Raw genomic sequence first — 19,208 nt, 5'->3', positions numbered from 1 at the left:
GAGAGAGAGAGAGAAAGAGACTTCCGGCCTATCTGGAAGATGCACACACAATCAATTTAGATTTTCTGTCTACGAAGATCTGATGCAGGCATTTCAGTTGAACATGTGTGCAGAAAACACATTTCTGGACTCTGGTAATAGTAACTCATGTAAGTGTGTTGCAGTCTGCCTCTGCTATATATACATATAGTTTCAGTATACACACAGGGAGGGTCACCTGCCTTACCTGCCCATGTGTGTGTAGCTTTCAGAAACTTAGAGAAGACTGCCCTTCTGGGAGTTTCACTCTCTCTCTCAGCCTGGCCTACAGCACAGGCACTCAGCCCTTGTCTTTGTTTGGTTTGCTGCATTACACCACATTTCACTCAACCACACACCTCTAACATTACTGATATGACTGATATCTGATATATATTTAGTTGATATGTTTGAATTTTGAATTAAATAAATTACTTTTTGACTGGTATATCTGTGTGTGGCCTCCCTTTTTGTTGCCAACCTCGAGCCAGTTGGTAACAATTTGATGACATATTTCTATCTTCGCTGCAGAGTGCAGAGGAGGCACCGACTTATTCAGTCACAACCAAAATTTGGACCATTGTGTAGGATTTATTACCTAAAAAACGCAACCCCATCTACATCCAGTGTTTGGTTTGGTACTGTAGAAACATGGCAGAATCTATGGAAGGCTAGCCGCAACATCTGTAGATTAAAATGCCTCATTCTAAGGAAACAAAAACATAACGATTTGTATATTCAGGTCAATATACACTAATGAAAACATAGTTATGCATATTATATTTCATTTAATTTCTTTCAGTTTCTACACACTGGACCTTTAAGTGAGGTCGAGCTAAGGAATTGTGTAACGTCTCCAATCTCACTTTAAGATTGACGTGTTTTTTTGGATGATATTTACATTGTTCAAGCTGAATATAGTACATTGTTTTGATAAAACCTGAGTGCATTATTACTTTTCGCAACTGCAAAATAGTGCAAATTCAACAAAATGTATATTACAGTGCTCGAAAGATTGTTTCCCCCCACATACAAAATGCACATTGAACATGCTACAATGCACAGATAAACAAAAATGTCAGGCTGTTTTTCCATCACAACTTAAGGATAACATTTAAAAAATATATATAACATTTTCCTGTCTGCTTCTTTACTTACTGTCCAATAAAGGCGAAAAAGCCACAAACACACACACACACACAAAAATAAAATCTTTAAACAAAAACAATGTAGCCCCAGCCTGATATGGCTTTCAGCCCATTGCTTCCTGCTGAAGACAAATTCTGTTTGGATGTGATATTCTCATCGGATTTGTTGATAATAAGAAAAATATCCTTTAACAAGACAGCATGGGGCTGAGATAAAGACAGTATTAACTCACAGTTAAAAGCTTCTTTATACAATTTGTGGACTTGCTCATGCTAATCCTAATAAATTATCCAGGTAGATAGGAAATGAGACAGCTACTTTCACCCAGCTTCCAGCACTGTTAATGTAATGTGATAATAATTGTGCCTGACACAACAGCACATAGTCTAGTATACAAAAGTGAAAGAACCAGGGTTTATTTCAGAAACATGACAATGTGAGAAGTGCCATACGCAAAACAGTGCATTTTGTAAAAGTGAGTATCAGTCTTAGTAAAAATGTAGTGATGTCCAAAAGTCTTACTATACTACCAAGAACTCTGTTGAATCACTTATCAGAAACTTATTCCACATTTGTGAGGCATGACTACACAAACATGTCATGTCTCCAAAGAAGTAATTTTATAACATATTTGATATCAATGTTTGATATGTTAATTCTTCAAATCACAGCTTGAATACATTGTTCACATTATTACATTTTTTTTTTTAGATCATCTCAGACACACAGTCTTGTGATTTGACCTTATATTTTGCCCTTTATTTCTGTCTCCAGACAATGTTTAGTGGGGTTGGCAGCACTCCTCGCTCCTCCGTCAGATTTCCTGGCATAGTTTCGATCCATGCTTAGGGTCCATGTGCTGCTGGAAAACTTCTGTTGGAACCTAAATCTAGAAGCTCTTGTCAAGACTCTGAAGCATAACATAGTCCTTTTGTTTGGATCATATGTGGCAGATCATGTGTATTTCAGCTATGACATTTTGGTACTGTTTAGTCAAGGGACTGGTCTAGCCATTCAAGTGGAAACTACTACAAAACTAGCTACTTTAGTCAGTTTTCTTTTGACAGAATATGTTAGCACAGCACAATTACATTGATCTTGATTTGCTGTTGCCAGTTTAGTTATAATTGTTTTGGATGAAAATGACTTGCTTGTGAAAATATCCCTCAAAATATAGATGCTGTTCAACACTGCAATAGCTGTCCATCCATCAGGAGAGGAATTAGTCTGAGGTGTTTTAGTGAGCTCTTCGGATAGTTACAAACAACTGCTTTATTTTCCTAAGTCAGTCCAAACAGTAATAGTAGTGACAATAATGCATAGAATATCAGCTGTTAATCATTAAAGACACACAGCAACACTACTTTATAGTCCAAACTGACTAAATAATGTACTTTTAGATAAAAAGGTATTAAAGCTGTAGAATGTCTTTTAGACCACTGTATCTTACAATACTACAGGTGTGTTCTGTCTGGCTGGAATTATAATCAGTTACAAAAATGCAAAATAAATCTAATGAGCCAAACTAATTCAAGCAAACCACCAGTTTTTAAGTACTGAATCACAGATATATTAAAAAGTAAAAAAAAAAAACTAAAAAATAAAACCTAAAATTTTTATCCTACTCTTTAAAACATTCATTATTATTTATCTTACCAAATATGCTTTTCTTTCCTTTTTCGCTAGCTCTTAAGTCGGCTGTTTTGCCTGTGTAAACAACTGGGATACATTAAGTTAGGTTTTTTTTCCTCTAAAACACTGTCTCACAATACATTTCAGGCAGTGACAAAAGAAACATATTTTAATGTCACCAAGACAGGCATTACTTATGGCTTCAAGTGCATTGATAAACAGTTTATGCATTGGCTTCTTGATACGTCATTGGCTTTTAGTTTTCCAGTTTAGTACAGAGAATAACCTTGATATTAAAAAAAAAAAAAAGAGTGCTATGAAGAGTGGAAAACGCTCGTAGAAAGACAGTCATTCTTTGTATGGATTAAGGCTCTTGAGGTTGTTATTGGCAGGTAAACCCTGAATTACTAATTTTCTATCTTTATATCCATCTGATATTTTGAGGTACAGGTTTCAGCTCCGACTCCAGCGCAGTGACTGATTTCTTCTGACTAGGTCTGCCTTTCAAAGAGCAACCACATAATGAATAGTGCACCTAAACAACAGCAATCAATAATGCCTTCCTACAGTATGTCATATTGTAGACTGTGACTTTAGACTGAGAAAGTTCCCATTCTTCTTGTTGGATGCATCCGGTGTGGAATTAAATCCCTTTCTGGTGACATGCACTCTGTAAAACATAAAACAAGAAAATATTAAGAGGGATATGACAATATTTGATTTTGTTTGTTCTACCCAATGCAGTCATAAAATAAATAAATCCAATATTCATGGGAAAATAAAAAGTCCTCTCAATATTTTCGTACTTACATTCATCCTCTAGTAAAGCATGATTTTCTATTTGTTCATCTCCTTCTTCATCTCCCTCCTCTGCCTCCTCTTCGCTGTGGCTCTCCTCTTCAGCTTCTTCGACATCCTGCTGTTCTAGCTCCCTCTCTGACACTTCCTCCTCTACATTAAGTTTCTCCTCCTCAAGTGCCATCTCTTCCTGAACTGCTTCCTCTTCTACGCTTTGTCCCCCCTCTGCCATCTGTGTCGGATCCACTTCCTCCTCTTCTGATAAGGCAACAGACTCATCTTGCTCCTCCTTTACCGCCTCGACCTCCTCTGCAGGAGCTGCTTCATCTGTCACAGAGTCCTCCTGCTCGACAGGAGCTTCATCCTGTGCAGCTGCTTCTTCTTCACTTACCTCTTCTTCCATTTCTTCTTCTACATCATCTGCCACTACCTCTTCTTCTGGGTTGGATGCCTCTTCTTCTACATCTGCAGGAAGTGCCTCTTCTTCTAACACAGAAGTGGCCTCTTTCTTCTTCTACAGGAAGTGGCCTTCTTCTTCTAACCAAGAATGCCCCTCCTTTTTCCTTCTAAACAGGAAAGTGCCCTTCTCTTTCTACAAGGGAAGTTTTGCCCTATTTCTTCTTAACCAGGAAGTGCCTCTTCTTCTACTTCTGAATCTGCAGGAAGTGCCTTTTCTTCTACTTCTACCTCTGCAGGAAGTGCCTCTTCTTCTACTTCTGAATCTGCAGGAAGTGCCTCTCCTTCTGCTTCTACAGTTGCAGCAGCTGCCTCTCCTTCGGCTTCCTCTGTCTCTGTCTGTTCCTCAGGCTCAGCAGGAGGTTGAGTTTCTCCCACCAGCTAATATGAGGAAAGCGATACGATACTTAATATTAGTTCATAGTAGAGTGGAGTTTGGACAGCAAATCATTTACAGGTCTGCTAGCTGGACATCCAGGTGTCTCGGTAACAGCATGTGACAAGTATCTATAGTGTATGAATGTGACTGTAGAATCCATCTGAGAATCCACGCCAGGCTATTAGCTCCTTCAAATTACTGAGATGAAAATCTCATTATGGTTCCCTATGGGCACAAAGTGAACAGAAATAGTAAAGAGACCATGTGCGCTGACAGTATGTGTGTTAAGGCATGTCAGGCATAATCTGCCATTATAGTTAAAGTCAAATCTAATGATACACGAGGGCTTCTAAAATGGTCTTTTTGAAAACGTCTTTGTGGCAGTCTTCTATCTATAACCTATAAATGTGATTTAGTCTGGTTACGGACCTCTGAACTGGAACACACATGTTGCTTTGTTCAGTGATTCAAGAGAGCGTGACTTTGACCGATGAATCAAGGGAAACAAAATGGCAATTCCGTCTGATTATCAGGCTGAATCTGATTGGCTTGCGTGTTGCCTGTGTTACCTGGGTAACCTGCTTCTGTATGTTCTCCAGCTGAGCCCTGAGTCCAGAGTGCAGACTACGGGCTGCTGAGTTCTGATCCTGAAGACTCAGACGTACCGTATTGAGCTGTTCCTCAACATTGGCCTGCTGGAGCCGCTGGGACTGTTCACTTTCAAGCAACTCTCTGAAAGACAGAAGACACTCACAGTAAGAGTTTTGAAGTGAAGATCTCTAGCAAAGAGCACCCATGGCTTAATTACATTGCTTTCTTTAAGTCTGACATCCGCAACTATAGCCTGTGAACCACATTTCCATGATGTTTGTATAAGCTTCAAAGAGTGCCGACTTACAAAGTAAGTTTTACGCAAACCATTTAGGTCCAAAAATCACCAATACAATAGAAATGTTTATACAGATCAAGGCAATCTTACAATGTGAATATGAGGCCTACAGACACCCTGGGTCCTGGGTAACACAGACGCAGACAGTGGCAGCTAACAGGGCTTTGACAAAGTCAACATAAACTATGGGTCAGAGGAGGTGAGCTATTTTCTCCAACAGCTCCAAAAGCTGCTGCTTTTTCCACAACCTACCTGACAGTAGCCATCTCCAGTGTGCTGGACTCGAGCTGAGTCTGGTAGGTGTCCAGCTGCGCCTTCAGTCTGAGCACCTCGGCGACCTGTCCATCCAGGGTGGCACTCAGTGTGGCAACCTGTCCACCTCTCTCCTCCAGCTTAGATTCCGCTTCTCCCAGGCTCCCTGTCAAGACCTCAACCTTCTGGGACAGCTCAGAACTCAGTGTGGCCAGGCCCTCCACTTGAATCCTGACACCCTCAAACTCCTCACTCTTCCCCTTCAGCATGGTCTGCAGCTGGCTCAGTTGCTCCAAAGACACGGTGGCCTGCTGCATCTCTGCCAGGCGGGCTTTCATCTCAGTGTTGAGCGATAGCACCTGAGCAGGGAGGTCAGACGTCCTGAGCTGTTCAGCTGTAGCTAAGGCCATTCCCACCTGTTTCTGGGCCAGTGCATAAGACTCCTCCAGGGCATTCAGGCGGGTCTCCAGATTCTCCGAAAACTGCTGCTGCAACGAGACATACAGAAGTGGTGTTGTCATTCTCACTGAGCTGGTGTAGTGGAGCAAAACCAAGGATGCTTTTATATTGAAATAACTACATTTCCCCTACAATATCAGGATATATATGTCCATATGATGTAGACATGGGCTGTATAATCATTTAGGTGGAATCTGTTTAATTTCCCATTAAATCACAATTCTTTTCAGTCAATCAAATGCCCCAAGAAAAGATATTGCACCTATTGCTTCCCGAGTTCCTCTAACTAGTCGTCCAAACACCAGATCCAAACAACCAATCAGAATAGTTTGATAATGCATGGACAACTCAGTAAAACTTTATATCCTTGCAATAAGTTACAGAAACAAACTAAATACTGAATGTGCATAAAGAAGAAATGGGTTAGTAATGTTTTGAAAGTGCAGAGACAAGGACATGAGTCAGAAAAAAACATTTACTGCTGGTACAGGAAATATTTCTGTAACAAGACTGAGCTAGCAGAGCTGTTCTCATGCAAAGTGTTTGCCACATAGGCTTGGCTTGACCAAAGGTGGAGTTGCATGACAGAAGGAGTGAGAGGAGTGCATTTGTTTTGGTTAAGTGCCTCTCTTGCTCATCTCCCTAGAGCCTGCAGCGACATAAGAATAGTCGGAATACTATGCACTTCACAGGTAAAGAGAAATATAGCTCAAGGCAGCCATGAACCTCAGTTTGCATTGACATAACAGGGTCTGTTCATTCATGCAGATACATAAAACTATAGGAAAATAACAGTTTCTTAAAGTAGGACTAACACAGGAAACTAGTACAGTATTTAGACATTCTGTAATTTTTTCCAAAAATACAGATGAAACAATCATCACTCTCTGTTCTCCTATAATCTTTCCAAACACCTGTAAACAGCCTCTGAACTGGTGTTCAGTATCAAAATCACAGACTAAATTTAGCCCTGGCACACTTCTGTCTTGTTTATTATTATTTTGGCAGCATCCTCTGCACAGCTCTGAGAGCATGTTCTTGACTGGCATCAAACCACAGACATTTTCCACAGAGAACTATGATACTGATATGGATTTGCTGCATTTAAGTGAGTAATAAAGTCAGTGCTCCTGCGATAGTAGGTCAAGAATAATCCTCATTACAAACGTCGGCAGCTGTGTGGATGTTAGAAATAGCAGCGTTTTGTACTCACTCCAGTGGGGCTCTTGGCATTTTGAAATCTGATAGAGGCCTGCAGGTCTTAACTTTCCTCACTGGTAATGCTTTCTGTTGACATGTGGTGAGGCCCTTTCTTAAATGTGTGCAAGAGTGTGTGTAAATTATAATATGAAATGATTTATACTCTTTTCGTAATATGATATAGGCCAGCACAGGAGGCGCCTTGTGCTCCTGATGGCTGCAAACTCAGGTGATCAATCACTTCAAAGGGAAATGCTTATTTATTTATTTCATTAATCCCTTACCTTATTGCTTGACTGTCGCATTTCTTCGTGGGAGGACTGTAGTTTCACTATTTTCATCTGCATGCCCATGAGATTGTCTGTTAAGTAGGTTAAAGTTTGGTGCTGCTGGAGACAGAACCATGCGCCAGTGGCACCGCCTATTACAATCATCAGAAATAAAACCAAGAGGAGAGCGTAATTATTCGCCCCAGAGCGAACTTCGGACTCCACAACATCATTCTTGAAAAAGTTATCTTCATGTTTGTGGTTGCCTTTCCCTTTCCGATGCTTGGCAGTCATTTTCCCCACAAAAGGACACAATGTTCTGGATAGGCAGAGAGGTGATATTCAAGGAGCCCGGTGGGTCAAAAAAAGCGTTGACCGAAGTGCGAGCTGTGATTTTACTCCGCAAAGCTCCGGGCGCTGCGCAAATCGACTCGGTTTCAATCACCGCTCAATAAAGTACCGAGAGGCTGAAGCGAGATCTTGATGAAGAGGCAGAGCAGGAGATGAGACCACAGGGAGGCGTGGACCGTAAGGTAGCGTGTTCGTCCATTCAGGAAGAGGAAGGAGGAGTAGGGTTGGAGGGTTGGAGGGTTGGTGGGTTGGTGGGGGGTGGGCAGCTGAGTCTCCACCACCATGTGCGCTGCTGTCATCTAATGGCAAAACTACACGTCCGGCTGCTGTGCGCTATTTTTTACTGCAGGCCAGAGCTGCATGTGGCCTGCAGCGATTGCACACTTCTGCCATTGGTCACTGTGGGTTAGGATGACGTGACATTACAGAAAGCCCCCATGGCTGACTAAGATTAATTTATTGTGACCTTATCAATCAGATAACCTGCGAGCTTCCTTTGTACTAATGACACAGCTAAGTTTTAAATTGTAACTATGAGCCTGGCATATTCGGTGGCATGCACAGTCTGTGAAAAGGGCAAATCTATATTAAAGGTAAGCTCAGCCTCTAAGATGGTAACATCTTCTTGGCTTTTGCTACTTTCTTACATTCCATCAGAATTCTGTACTGGTTAAATCTTGTTATAATGTGGTCTAATTAATTGTTTTTTGTCTTACTTATATATCAGCTTTACTTGTGTAATCTGTTTTGTTGCTGCTTGCATTAGTGTAAATAAACATTCATCCATCCATTATCCTTTGCAGGGTTGTGACCAGCTCACATTGGGGCAATAGGTGGGTACACCCTGGACAGGTTGCTAGTATTGCCACATATAGGCTGACAACCACTCACTTTCACACTTAAAGACAATTTAGACCCATGGGGGCACAGGTAGAACCCAGAACCTTTTTGCTGTGAGGCTCCACTGCATCACCATGCTGCCAAAGCTAAATCTGCATTAGGCAGATGGAAGTGATACTAAGGTTATTTCTATAGTCCACCTACACATAGGTGTTCCTGCAGTTTGTAAGCTGGTTGTGTAATAATTAACTTCTCAATTTCCAAACATAGAGCATCAGTGTTTCTATTGGCTGATCATACACATCTGCATGTTCAAAGTTGAACAAAGGTGAACTCTGAACTGCTGTCTGGAAACCGCATGTTTGAAGTCATGCATCGCATGGACTTAAACATAAGTGAACATGAGCAAATATGCGCTGTACTGAAGTGTAATGTGACTAGCAAATAGAGGTTAGTGGCATAACACAGTTCCTTTAGCTCCACCCAACTTAAAGGTCCACTGTATAACATTTCAGATAGTATATTAGCTGAAATGGAATATCATATTCATAGGTATGTTTACATTAGCGTATAATCACCGGAATAAAGTAATTGTTATGTTTTTGTTATCTTCTACAGACCTTTCTACCTATCTGCACAGGTCACCTTCCATGCAGTCCACCATGGTGAACTGCCATGTTTCTACAGTAGTCCAGAAGGGACGAAAGAACAAACTCGCTCCAGATAGGGGTGATTCAGCCACCATAGTGACTTCTTTCTGCTCTAGAAGGGAGGGTGAAACAAGGAAGGACACTGGAACTACACTGCTAGATGCCACTAAATCTAGAGGTCTAATCAGCTGGGGTAATTGAAAACACCTGTATCGGTATGCAGGGCAATTTAAAATATGCTCCTAAAGACCAAATCAATCTATAGCCCCTGAGATGTTTGTTACATTATTTATGTCAAAAGGTTTGCTTTATAGTTTCCCAACAAGTGTGGCTTAAATATATAGTAAATAATATAACATTAATACAAACAATGTGCTTTACAGTATTTTTCTACATGAAACATTTGAGCTGCTTTGGTTTTAGGGTCCTGGTATTGTGCATGCTGCTTCACTGTCACACTGACAATGTTACTGTCATTAGTAACACCTGTGATTTTCCTATAATGACCAAAAGTCAGAATGTCTACTGTGAAAAAGGTATATATTGCTGTAATATTTGTGCAGTATTCCAGGGGTTCAAAAAAATCAGGAGTGCAATATTTTAATTGAGAAATACTTTTATTTTAATTTCAGTAGTCCAATAAATATTAAATCCCATCTTTTTCTCATTGCAACTGGTGCATTACATCCAAGTAGCACAACCACTTTAATTCAAACATCATGAATTAGATTTCTAAACCTTAAAATAAATACTGCTCACATTATGGTGCTCTTACAGTCTTCACTCTGTATGGAAGAAAGATGAAATGATTTAGCATCATTAAGTCTGTTTCTTTTATCATTTGAATTAAAGTGCAGATGTGTTTCTCTCTCACCTCTGACACTGAGGCTGGTGGAGCATTCAGCACGTCCGAGGGCGTTCTCTGCAGTGACTGTGTACTCTCCCATGTCTTTGGGGCCTACGCGGAGAATCAACATGGAGCAAACTCCACACGTGTTGGAGATGTAATAATTGGCGTTAGTGTTTAGGCTGATGTGATTTCGATACCAAGTGACACGAGGTTTGGGATTTCCCGTCACTGCACAGCTCATGTAGCATTCATAGCCTTTTGGTGCAGTGTGAAGCTTCAAAGGCACAACAATGGTTGGGGCGCATCGCAAATCACAGTCCTTTCTGGTCGGTGTACTCAGCACAAACTTTTCTACAAGAAAGGAGATACAATATGAGATTATATTTTTCTTAAAGAACTGACTATATGGCATTTGAGGTTGTTTAAGATGCATAAACACACCTTTCTTCTTCTCCGTCCCCCAGGTTGGTGACTCTGAGGGTGCAGATATTCCCATGTCGTTTTTGGCATAAACCCGGAAATTATATTCCCTCCCGTGCATGATATTGCTAACTGTGAACTTGTTATTGAAGAGTCTGTCAGCCACTGTGGTCCACGTGCGTTTGGCAGAGTCCAGTTTGGACACTGTGTAGTGGAGGCGGTCATCACGCTTCTCATCAGGAGAAGGCTCCCAGATCACTGTCACTGTGCCAGGGACGTTTTCCTCCAGTTCTACCGGTCCAGGAGGCTTTGGATCATCTGTAACCACAATCGGTTTTACTGGCTGATCCATTAACACACGTATCTGACATTCATGTGGCAAAACAAAATATATCTTCATTTTAGTTTTACCTGTGACTCTGACCTCTGTACTAAATGTCTCCTGTCCTGCAAGATTTTTCACCAAAATGGAGTAGATGCCAGAATCAGAGCGCTCAGAGGAGGGGATCAGCAGCTGGGATGATCCGTCAGAGTTACTGATTGTAACTCGCTTTGTTACTGGCACATTGTCCTTTAGCCATATAATATCTGGCCGTGGGGAGGCCTGTAAAAAAGAACATTAGTAATATCTTGACTATTTGAACTCTGAATATAGCATTCTTTGAGTTCCCCTAATGGGTTTGTGAAACAACGGTTGGCCTCATTTATCAAAAATAAAGCTCAAATAAAAATCTCACCTCAAAGTTCACTGTGATTCTGACAGAGTTTCCTGCCCTCACCACCATAAAACTCTTCATCTTGTGGTTGGTGAACTTTGGCCTCACTAGAATAATGAACAAAAACAATTAAAAGTGCTTGGACAATATTTAACTTTAGACGTTTCTTACAGTAAACCTAAAAACATATATACACGTTATGTGTTGTTCTATGGCCAGAGTTGCTAATTTTAAAGAATAAGAATGAATGATCAGTGATTTAGTACCCTGAAAATATTGCTGTTAACATAAAACGCCATACTGATCTGAGTGGACTTTAAGCTGTCTTCAAAATGTTAATGTGTAGCTACAACTAACAAGCAACATATTGTTCCTTAAATTCTTTAGAGTTGACATACCAGGCGAGGGCATTGCAAGGACATAGTTGGCCAACTCCGCTGGAGTGCTCTCTCCTCCATCATTAGTCGCAATCACTCTCACCCAGTACATATCCATGGACTTAAGGCCTTTCACACTGAATGAAGTCGTGATGATGGGGGTGGTATTACAGCGGGACCATTCAATGGTCTCTGCCTGCCGAATCTCAACAAAATATCCCTTTGCTTCATCCTGTATGCCTGGTTTATCCTCAGGTTTGGTCCAAGTCAGGACCAAGTGGGAATAAGAAGTTTCTGTCACCTTCAGGTTTGTGACTTTTCCAGGAGGCTCTGGGGTACATGACATTAAAATACCAAATGTTAAATATGTAAATTTAATCAGTATACAATATATGAGATGTTTTATTAAAATCAGCAATAATAAATATATATTTCATTCATAAACTAATAATTTATAACATTATTTTAAGATATTGTTTATTGATGCGTTGCAACACTTACTCTTGGGATCCCGTGCAAAAACAAACTCTGACGGGCTGCTAAATTCACCAGCTCCTGAGAGGTTTATGGCAGTAACCCTGAATTCATATTCCATACCTGCCACAACATCTTTCACAGCATATTTCTTCTCTGGAAGTCATTTCAGACAAACAACAACAACAACAACAACAACAACAACATCAGTGTCATGGTCTTCAATCCCAACAGATTGAGTACAGTCAAATAAAACTGCAGACCTTTTATTAGTTCATCCATGGCATTGACAACGGTCCAGAGGTTACTCCCCTTCTTGCGTTTCTCTAAAATATAGCCGAGGATACGTGAACCTCCTCGGTTACTTGGTGAAGCCCAGGAAATGTTGATGCAGTCGTCAGAGGCGCTGACCACCTGTGGAGGTGCTGGAGGGCCTGGAAAAGCTGAAGCATGCAGAAACAAAACAGGCATTGCTGGTTAAGGCTGTAGTCAGAGAGACTGAACTGATGAATAATAGTATACCAATATGATACCCCAGTGTAAGAATTCAGTTACATTCAGGCCATGTTAAACAAATAATCTAAACTGCTTTGACATCTGTGCTGTGTTTTGTGTTGATTTGCACTCTTATGGTAAATCCTTTGCTTTTTATAGAACTGCAGTTTGAAAATTAAATCAACAAAAATATTATATTTGATTGATCCATTAAGTCTTTTGCCCAGAATATTATTAGACATTGAATTTGACTTCTGGGATGTTATTCAGGAGAGAGAGAAAAAATCCAGTTGACTTGATTTTGTGACACAGAGTGCACGAGAGAGAACGGTGTAGACCAGTAGCAACCAGTAATGGAGATCAGCAGGGGGCAGTAATGACACTGAAACCGCTGATGATAGGTCTGATCATTTTGACATGTCACAACAACAAAAAAAGACTACAGTACCTTTTGGATTCAGAAATGTTTGTGAAAGATACATTCACCAGTTGCTGCAGATATTTGCTATGTCATGGACATTTTGTATGTAATTATTTTGATTTTGTCATGCTGTTGCTCAAATTAATGTTTAATCTAATATTTGCTTTTTTATTATTCTGCTCTATTTTTACTCTGTAGGTCTGACTTGTAAATGAGATCTGAATGCGAGTTGCTGATTAAACATGTGTTCGGATATTTGTTTATTTGCTGCACAGGCGCTTAATTGGCACATTACACACCTGCCTTGCACCATAATGGGGCTGCCCTGTGTGATACAGGCGCTCTGTGCGGGTCTGCTTTTGCGGCCACCCACAGTTACAACTTGGGAAATGAGCTTCAAAATGAGCCTAAAAACTGTTTACTGCTCAGCAGACGGATACATTTTATTACCGGTCAATAAACGTCTTTGAGGAAACTTATTTAACGAATTTATCCTGAAAACAGCGGTAAGTTAACGTCAAACGACCTGTGGGGTGTTTTCAAAGTTTGGTTTAAAAAAGGGAAAAATTAACCGTTTTTGCTTTCAAATATAACAACGGTTTTTACATGAAACAAACTGGCTAATTTACACCAATTGTTTTTATTTTATTTCCCAATTCTCTCTCTTTGTTTATCTCCAGTTTGTTAGCATGGGTTTTGTGTCGGATCTGTAACTAATAACTACAAAAACAAACATAGGCCTTATGTAATGTTAACTAACTAACAAATGTTAAAGTATACTGTATACACTACTAGTTAACTTGTTAACTTGCTATCATTAGCAGTTAACTTTGTCAGCCAAATTGCAATTAATTACATTGCTAACCAGATAAATTACTATAAAAACAAATTTAGTTAATACATCAATGCTACTAACTCCATTAATTCGTGTGAATTCTTTGCAGTTTTTGTAATTTATACCTTTTGTTCACTTGTGACAAATATCTAACTTAATCCTACATTTAATTGAAAAAAATATATATTTTAGTTGATCTGCAGATTGATTAGTTGATTAAAGATGCCAGCAATAAAGTATTCTGCTATCCAAACTCAATGTTACTGTTATCCAACAGCAACTTTTTCAGACTTCTAAAGGATGACCTTTAACTCTGGATAATGTTTCTGTGGAGTCTGGAGAGACTGAGGGTCTCCAAATGAAGATCTTCAACAACACACAATGAAGGATGACTTCAATCAGTAAGTGCAAGCCATTATTCTTTTTCAGTACGCAGCCGCTAAACTGGCTTTTTATTAGTTGGCTGTTGTGTCATCACAAAGGCTTAAATAGATGACACTTTCTGTGTGTGACAGATTTATACACCTCAAACACAATGAACATAGTGGACTCTGAAATCTGCGAAGGAATTTGATGTCTTTTGGCCTCAGCCGAAGGTATCTGCTTGCAAGGTTTTCTAAACTGTACAGAGGATTGGCTTACTTTTAGTCCAAAGGTTGCTGTCTTTGGTGCATTTTTGGACAATGAAAATAAGTGCAGTGTATTGGTTTGTTGTTTGACATGTCCCATCATCATCTTTTTGGTATTGTGGGGGAATTTTAGAGTTATTGTCAGTCATTGTCAGTGGTTTGTTTATCAGCATGTTGTGTTCTGAGGAACAGCGCCGATTAAACAATAAGATCTACATAATACAAATTGTGCATCTTGATGGCTCAGTGGTTGGCTCCGTACCCTCACAGCAAGACTGTCCCAGCTTGTCACCTGTCAGCTGACCTTTATGTATTCAGTTACAAGTTCTCTCCTTGCTTCGTTGGGAGCTCTGGTTTCTCTTACATGCAGGTTGAGTGAGATGAAGACTTGAATTTATTATCCAGAGGTGTGAAATATGTTTGTCTATGCGTGTTAGGCCTGTGATAGACTTGTGACCTATCTAGGTATGTAGTATACCTCTTCAGTAGACCCATAAAACTCTTAATATTCAATAAGTAATGGTTGGACAACACGTAAGAAGGAAACACCACAAATAGGTGTCATTATTGACATTTAACAAAAAGTGAAATCTCAGTAGATGCAGTTTACCCTTTGGTTTCCCTGTCTTTGAGACACAGTAGGAGGCATAGGGCATACTGACCTGACAGACATCGCAGTTTGACTCACCGAGTGTGCCGGCTTGCATATCATCAGTCTCCATCACTTCACTTGTACCCTCCGCAGTCACTGCCCGAATACGGTAACAATATTTCCGGCCATGGTCCACATCTGTATCGCGGTAGCTGGGCACACCTGGGATTTCCCCTATTTTCTTCCAGGTGTTGCGTCCTACTTGCTGTCGCTCCATTATGTAGTTAATCACTGGTGAGCCACCATCATCCTTTGGAGGCCTCCACCTAAATTCAATACATATAGCTGAACTCTCTGTTACCTCTGCAGGGCCCAGGGGTGAAGTAGGTTTATCTGAAACAAACAAAAAACAGGGTAATTTAAAGTTTGAAAACCCTTCCTAACTTTTTACATGTGAAAAGGCGAACGCTGCATTTATATTAGGAAAACAGTATTTCCGCTGAGAGATAATCATGGTGGAATTTGACAGTTGTGATGCTGGCAGTGGTGGCAGATGTAGCAGAGGTTTAAACACAATAACTTTTGTCAAGCTCTGAAATATATTTCCAAAACACATCTTTAACCTGTCACATATCACAACCTGGGATTCTGCTTCAAGAAGAACAATAGCCAATCTTGATTTTTTTTTTTTTTTTTTTAGTCAGTAGTATGGCAGTTTGAGAGCTGCATTTGAGTACCTAAATATGTCCTGTCACAGATGGGATCAGTAAAATGTGGCACTCTTTTCACCTGCTAGAGAAGAAACTGGCCTGATTTATATTTATTTTTTACCTTTATCCACATGAGCTATGAAGCATTTAAGGATACTGCTGTTTGCAGATTTTATAAGAATTAAGTAGTTCTTCCTGCTCAGGTTGCTGCACAAAACACATCATTTGGCATGTATAAAGATGGTAATTTTCTTTAAGGAGTTAGATGTTAATGATTTCCTTTCAACTGATTTGACAGTTTTATTGTTGTTATATTTAGAGCATACAAAAACAATATGTGGGTGATAGATTTTCCTTTGTTAAATTCCTACATTGTCCTCACCAAGCACAATTAGCTGTGAAATTGCCTCAGTGAAGCCATGTTCGTTCTTGAGCTTGATCTTGATCTCTCCTGTGTCCTTCCTCTGGCACCTGCTCAGGAGCAAGCGGCTGTGACTTGCAGATTTCTCAATCTTTGTATTGTTGTCATCTTGGAGCTCTTCTCCCTCTTTGTACCACTGAATCTTTATGGGTTCATGGCCAACAAAATGCAGTTTAAAAATGGCATTTTGCCCCACTTTAACTTTCACAGGCTCAGTGAACGCACTGATGTCTTTAGGGTCAAACCTTGGGGGATCTGAAAAAAGAGGCCAGTTAGGGTCAGTGCAGTGTTTATATGGTATTTTGCTGTAGTCTGATTTTGACCAGTGGCTGTGACAAACTCTCAAACCTTTGACGTTGATCATCGCCTCTGTTTTACGACCATCTGCCTCAAAACGGTATTTCCCAGAGTGCTCTTCCCTGCACCTGATTATGACTAATTGATGGATTGCACCATCGTTAGTGATAGTGATATCGTCATCTGGGGATATCTGATAGGAAAAGGGGAAGAAAGATGAAAATAAACAAATGTAGCAACTGTGAGTTATTTTGTTATTGAAATCAGTAACAGTGCATGGCCCAGAGGGCTTTGTGCCCAGCTGTGCTGTGTCCCAAACTGGCCCAAAGAAATCAAAACATCTGCCAAATGTTTTAAGTGCATCATAGATGAACACATAGTATATGACATCTGTTGAAATTACCATCAGTGGATAACAAATTCCCAATCAATAAAATGTTTGTTTACATTATTAACTTAACATTTATAATATATATATTTTTAACAGAGACATGAGATGAGAAAAAAGGGATGGCATTCAACTAAGGTCCCTGGCAAATTAACTCTAGTGTGTTTACTGTTTTAATGTGGTTCATTTAGTCTAGTGTGAAAGCTGTTGAACTAAACAACGAGACAGACTGCCTGAAAAGGAGGGTCTCTGCCTGCTTTCGAGAAGAAGTTGGTGTGGTTCATTTGTAGTCTCAAAGCAAAGCAGATCAATCTAAGGACTGTGAGAAGCAGATATGTGATTTTTGGCATGAATTTAGTAGTTAAACTACGGTTGAATCCACCTACTTATGGTGAACTGTTAAGAAAGCAATCACCTGATCTGTCTGCACTGTATAGCCTAGAATATCCTTGAATTGATAAACAAAGTGCAGTTACAGTCTAATAATAATAACTAATAATGTTCATAATCACTTATTTCTTTTTGTGCTTTTTGTGACACCAGAAAAGATAAATATACTTATAAAGGTGCTAACTGACTTAGTGTCAGTGACCAATATTGGATGATGCAAGGTGGTGTTACCAAAACTGCCCAGTTATCTGTCAGCCTAAATGCTTACAAGTTTGTTTGTAAAAGGTCAGTGTGAACATGAACCGCACCATAACTAAAAGAAAACAGTGTATCATTTTTTCCCCCCTTGGGCCAAATGATCCAAACTACAAGTGTAAAAGTGACCTTAGATTCCTAGGCCACCATAATTCGCTTTCTTGACAGACACTGACACAGTACTGAAAAAAATGATGAGTTTGACCTTTACGACTAACCTTTTTGCCGTCTCTGAACCAGGCTCCCTCGCAGTCTTCATTGCTGAGCTTACATATTAACACTGCACTCTCATTGATGATCGCGGTGACATCAGACAAACCACAGATGAACTGAACCCCTGGATCTAACATACAGTGAACAGTAAGGCGCTATGATTATTTGCACTAACATCCAAAAGAAGTTTAACAGTGACAGAAAGATTAGCTAATGTTTAATTTTGTCGTCGTTATGTTTTATAAAATTGTGCTTAATGTTTTTTATTGATGTATTTTTCAGATAGCTCTGCAATCTCTGCAGGGAGCTTTTTTGTTTTCTCCGGTTTCGTACATGTGCTACAATATTTTCAAAACACACTTTTATTCTTTAATGTACATTGTTTTGTTTAATGTATTGACTCTCTTTAGCCAAATACAGATCTGTCAGGAACACTCATGTTATATAGTAAATGAAGATGACAGAAGAATTTGTTTTTTCAGTGCAGCTCTGCTCTTGGAGAGGCTCCCTGCTGTGTCAAAACAGCAAGTCAACATGGAATACAGAGCAAACTGATAAACAACATGCAGGGATGATCGTGAATAAATGAGTAATGAGTAGAAAAAAAGACCATTATCAGTTGCAGAGGAATTGATTGTGATATTTTTTTGTGACTTCTCTCTAAATGGATTTCTGTTTGCATTGTTGTAATGCAGTATTTCTCCCAGATTCTTTCTCATTTGTTGTTGACAGTATACAAATTGTCAAAGTGATTTAAGGTTAAACATGCAAAACCAGTGTGTACAAACTAGGGCTGTCACTTTTTCGGATTGGCTCCTTTCCATGCTTTGCTTGGAAAGGAGCTCCATTTTCATAGCAAACAACATTACTAGCTTAGTTTACAGACAGGTCAATAGGGCATACCATAGGCCCCTCTGATGGATTATGAGGCAAACTACTTCAGACAATCTGTTGCATTTATAGACTGCAATTTAAGGTCTTTACACTTAAATAATGAACCACTTTTGAACAATGTTTGAATAAAACTGACAGCCCTACTACAAACTATAACAGAGTTATGGTACTATATGTTGTGGTGGCTGCATTAGGTTCCAAGTTCTGAAGTATTAACATACGAAAATGTCATATAAATACGCACATACTCTATGCATATAACATTAACCAGCTGGAATTCAACACTATTAGCTAGTGCTGTGTAGAGTACTACTGAAATGAAAAATGAATTGATTATTTGATTATGGGATGCATCCAACTGGAACCCCTTCCTGTGATTCAGTCACCTTTTATGTTACTTACCAATCACTATATCTTCTATCAGTGGGCCTTGTCTTTTACGCCTTGAATGTGTGGCAAAGCCAGTTGCATCTTCAGCCTCATCACACT

The 19,208-nt window shown here is 39.7% G+C and overlaps 2 protein-coding genes and 1 long non-coding RNA gene across 5 annotated transcripts in view; 1 reads left to right on the top strand and 2 right to left on the bottom strand.

Annotated features, from left to right (window-relative positions):
- Positions 1-1,559: 1,559 nt before the first annotated feature.
- On the bottom strand, positions 1,560-8,096 carry zgc:66479 (uncharacterized protein LOC327541 homolog). Of its 3 annotated transcripts, none has more exons than XM_035656104.1 (6): positions 7,517-8,096; positions 5,574-6,058; positions 5,002-5,164; positions 4,224-4,434; positions 3,610-4,086; positions 1,560-3,469 (listed from the first exon to the last, which is right to left on the bottom strand). In XM_035656104.1, coding segments are annotated over exons 1-6 (1,617 nt in total). In that variant the 5' UTR covers positions 7,796-8,096; the 3' UTR covers positions 1,560-3,467. The 3 variants fall into 3 exon arrangements, with proteins under 3 accessions (XP_035511997.1, XP_035511996.1, XP_035511998.1); XM_035656103.1 differs by having other exon boundaries at positions 5,574-6,061; positions 7,517-8,032; XM_035656105.1 differs by having other exon boundaries at positions 5,098-5,164; positions 5,574-6,061; positions 7,517-8,023.
- LOC118324003 lies at positions 7,900-9,998 on the top strand. The gene is made up of 3 exons (XR_004796531.1): positions 7,900-8,034; positions 8,656-8,685; positions 9,311-9,998. It is a non-coding gene; the product is annotated as an uncharacterized LOC118324003 (long non-coding RNA).
- Positions 9,999-10,122: 124 nt separating this feature from the next.
- LOC118323885 (immunoglobulin-like and fibronectin type III domain-containing protein 1) overlaps positions 10,123-19,208 on the bottom strand; it is a 20,096-nt gene continuing 11,010 nt past the window's right edge. The window contains exons 13-24 of the mRNA XM_035655944.1: positions 17,831-17,955; positions 16,631-16,772; positions 16,244-16,537; positions 15,248-15,544; positions 12,443-12,622; positions 12,207-12,335; positions 11,727-12,035; positions 11,350-11,435; positions 11,024-11,216; positions 10,634-10,930; positions 10,217-10,543; positions 10,123-10,127 (exon numbers count right to left, since the gene is read on the bottom strand). Of these exons, the coding sequence (XP_035511837.1) occupies positions 10,123-10,127; positions 10,217-10,543; positions 10,634-10,930; positions 11,024-11,216; positions 11,350-11,435; positions 11,727-12,035; positions 12,207-12,335; positions 12,443-12,622; positions 15,248-15,544; positions 16,244-16,537; positions 16,631-16,772; positions 17,831-17,955 (2,384 nt within the window). The remainder of the gene's footprint in view (positions 10,128-10,216; positions 10,544-10,633; positions 10,931-11,023; positions 11,217-11,349; positions 11,436-11,726; positions 12,036-12,206; positions 12,336-12,442; positions 12,623-15,247; positions 15,545-16,243; positions 16,538-16,630; positions 16,773-17,830; positions 17,956-19,208) is intronic.

The sequence above is a fragment of the Morone saxatilis genome, unplaced genomic scaffold, assembly GCF_004916995.1.
Source record: "Morone saxatilis isolate NCDOM2014 unplaced genomic scaffold, NCSU_SB_2.0 Contig15, whole genome shotgun sequence".
Taxonomy (NCBI): Eukaryota; Metazoa; Chordata; class Actinopteri; family Moronidae; genus Morone; species Morone saxatilis.
Note: the sequence above shows the minus strand (reverse complement) of the source record. Positions and strands in the feature narration are given on the sequence as shown.

Excerpts from the sequence above, each read along its gene's own strand:
- zgc:66479 (XM_035656103.1), bottom strand. The coding sequence starts at position 7,795 with ATGACTGCCAAGCATCGGAAAGGGAAAGGCAACCACAAACATGAAGAT. Across the intron at positions 6,062-7,516 it reads TGCGACAGTCAAGCAATAAG|CAGCAGTTTTCGGAGAATCT; the intron begins GTAAGGGATTAA and ends GTCTCGTTGCAG. Across the intron at positions 5,165-5,573 it reads CTGGAGATGGCTACTGTCAG|AGAGTTGCTTGAAAGTGAAC; the intron begins GTAGGTTGTGGA and ends TCTGTCTTTCAG.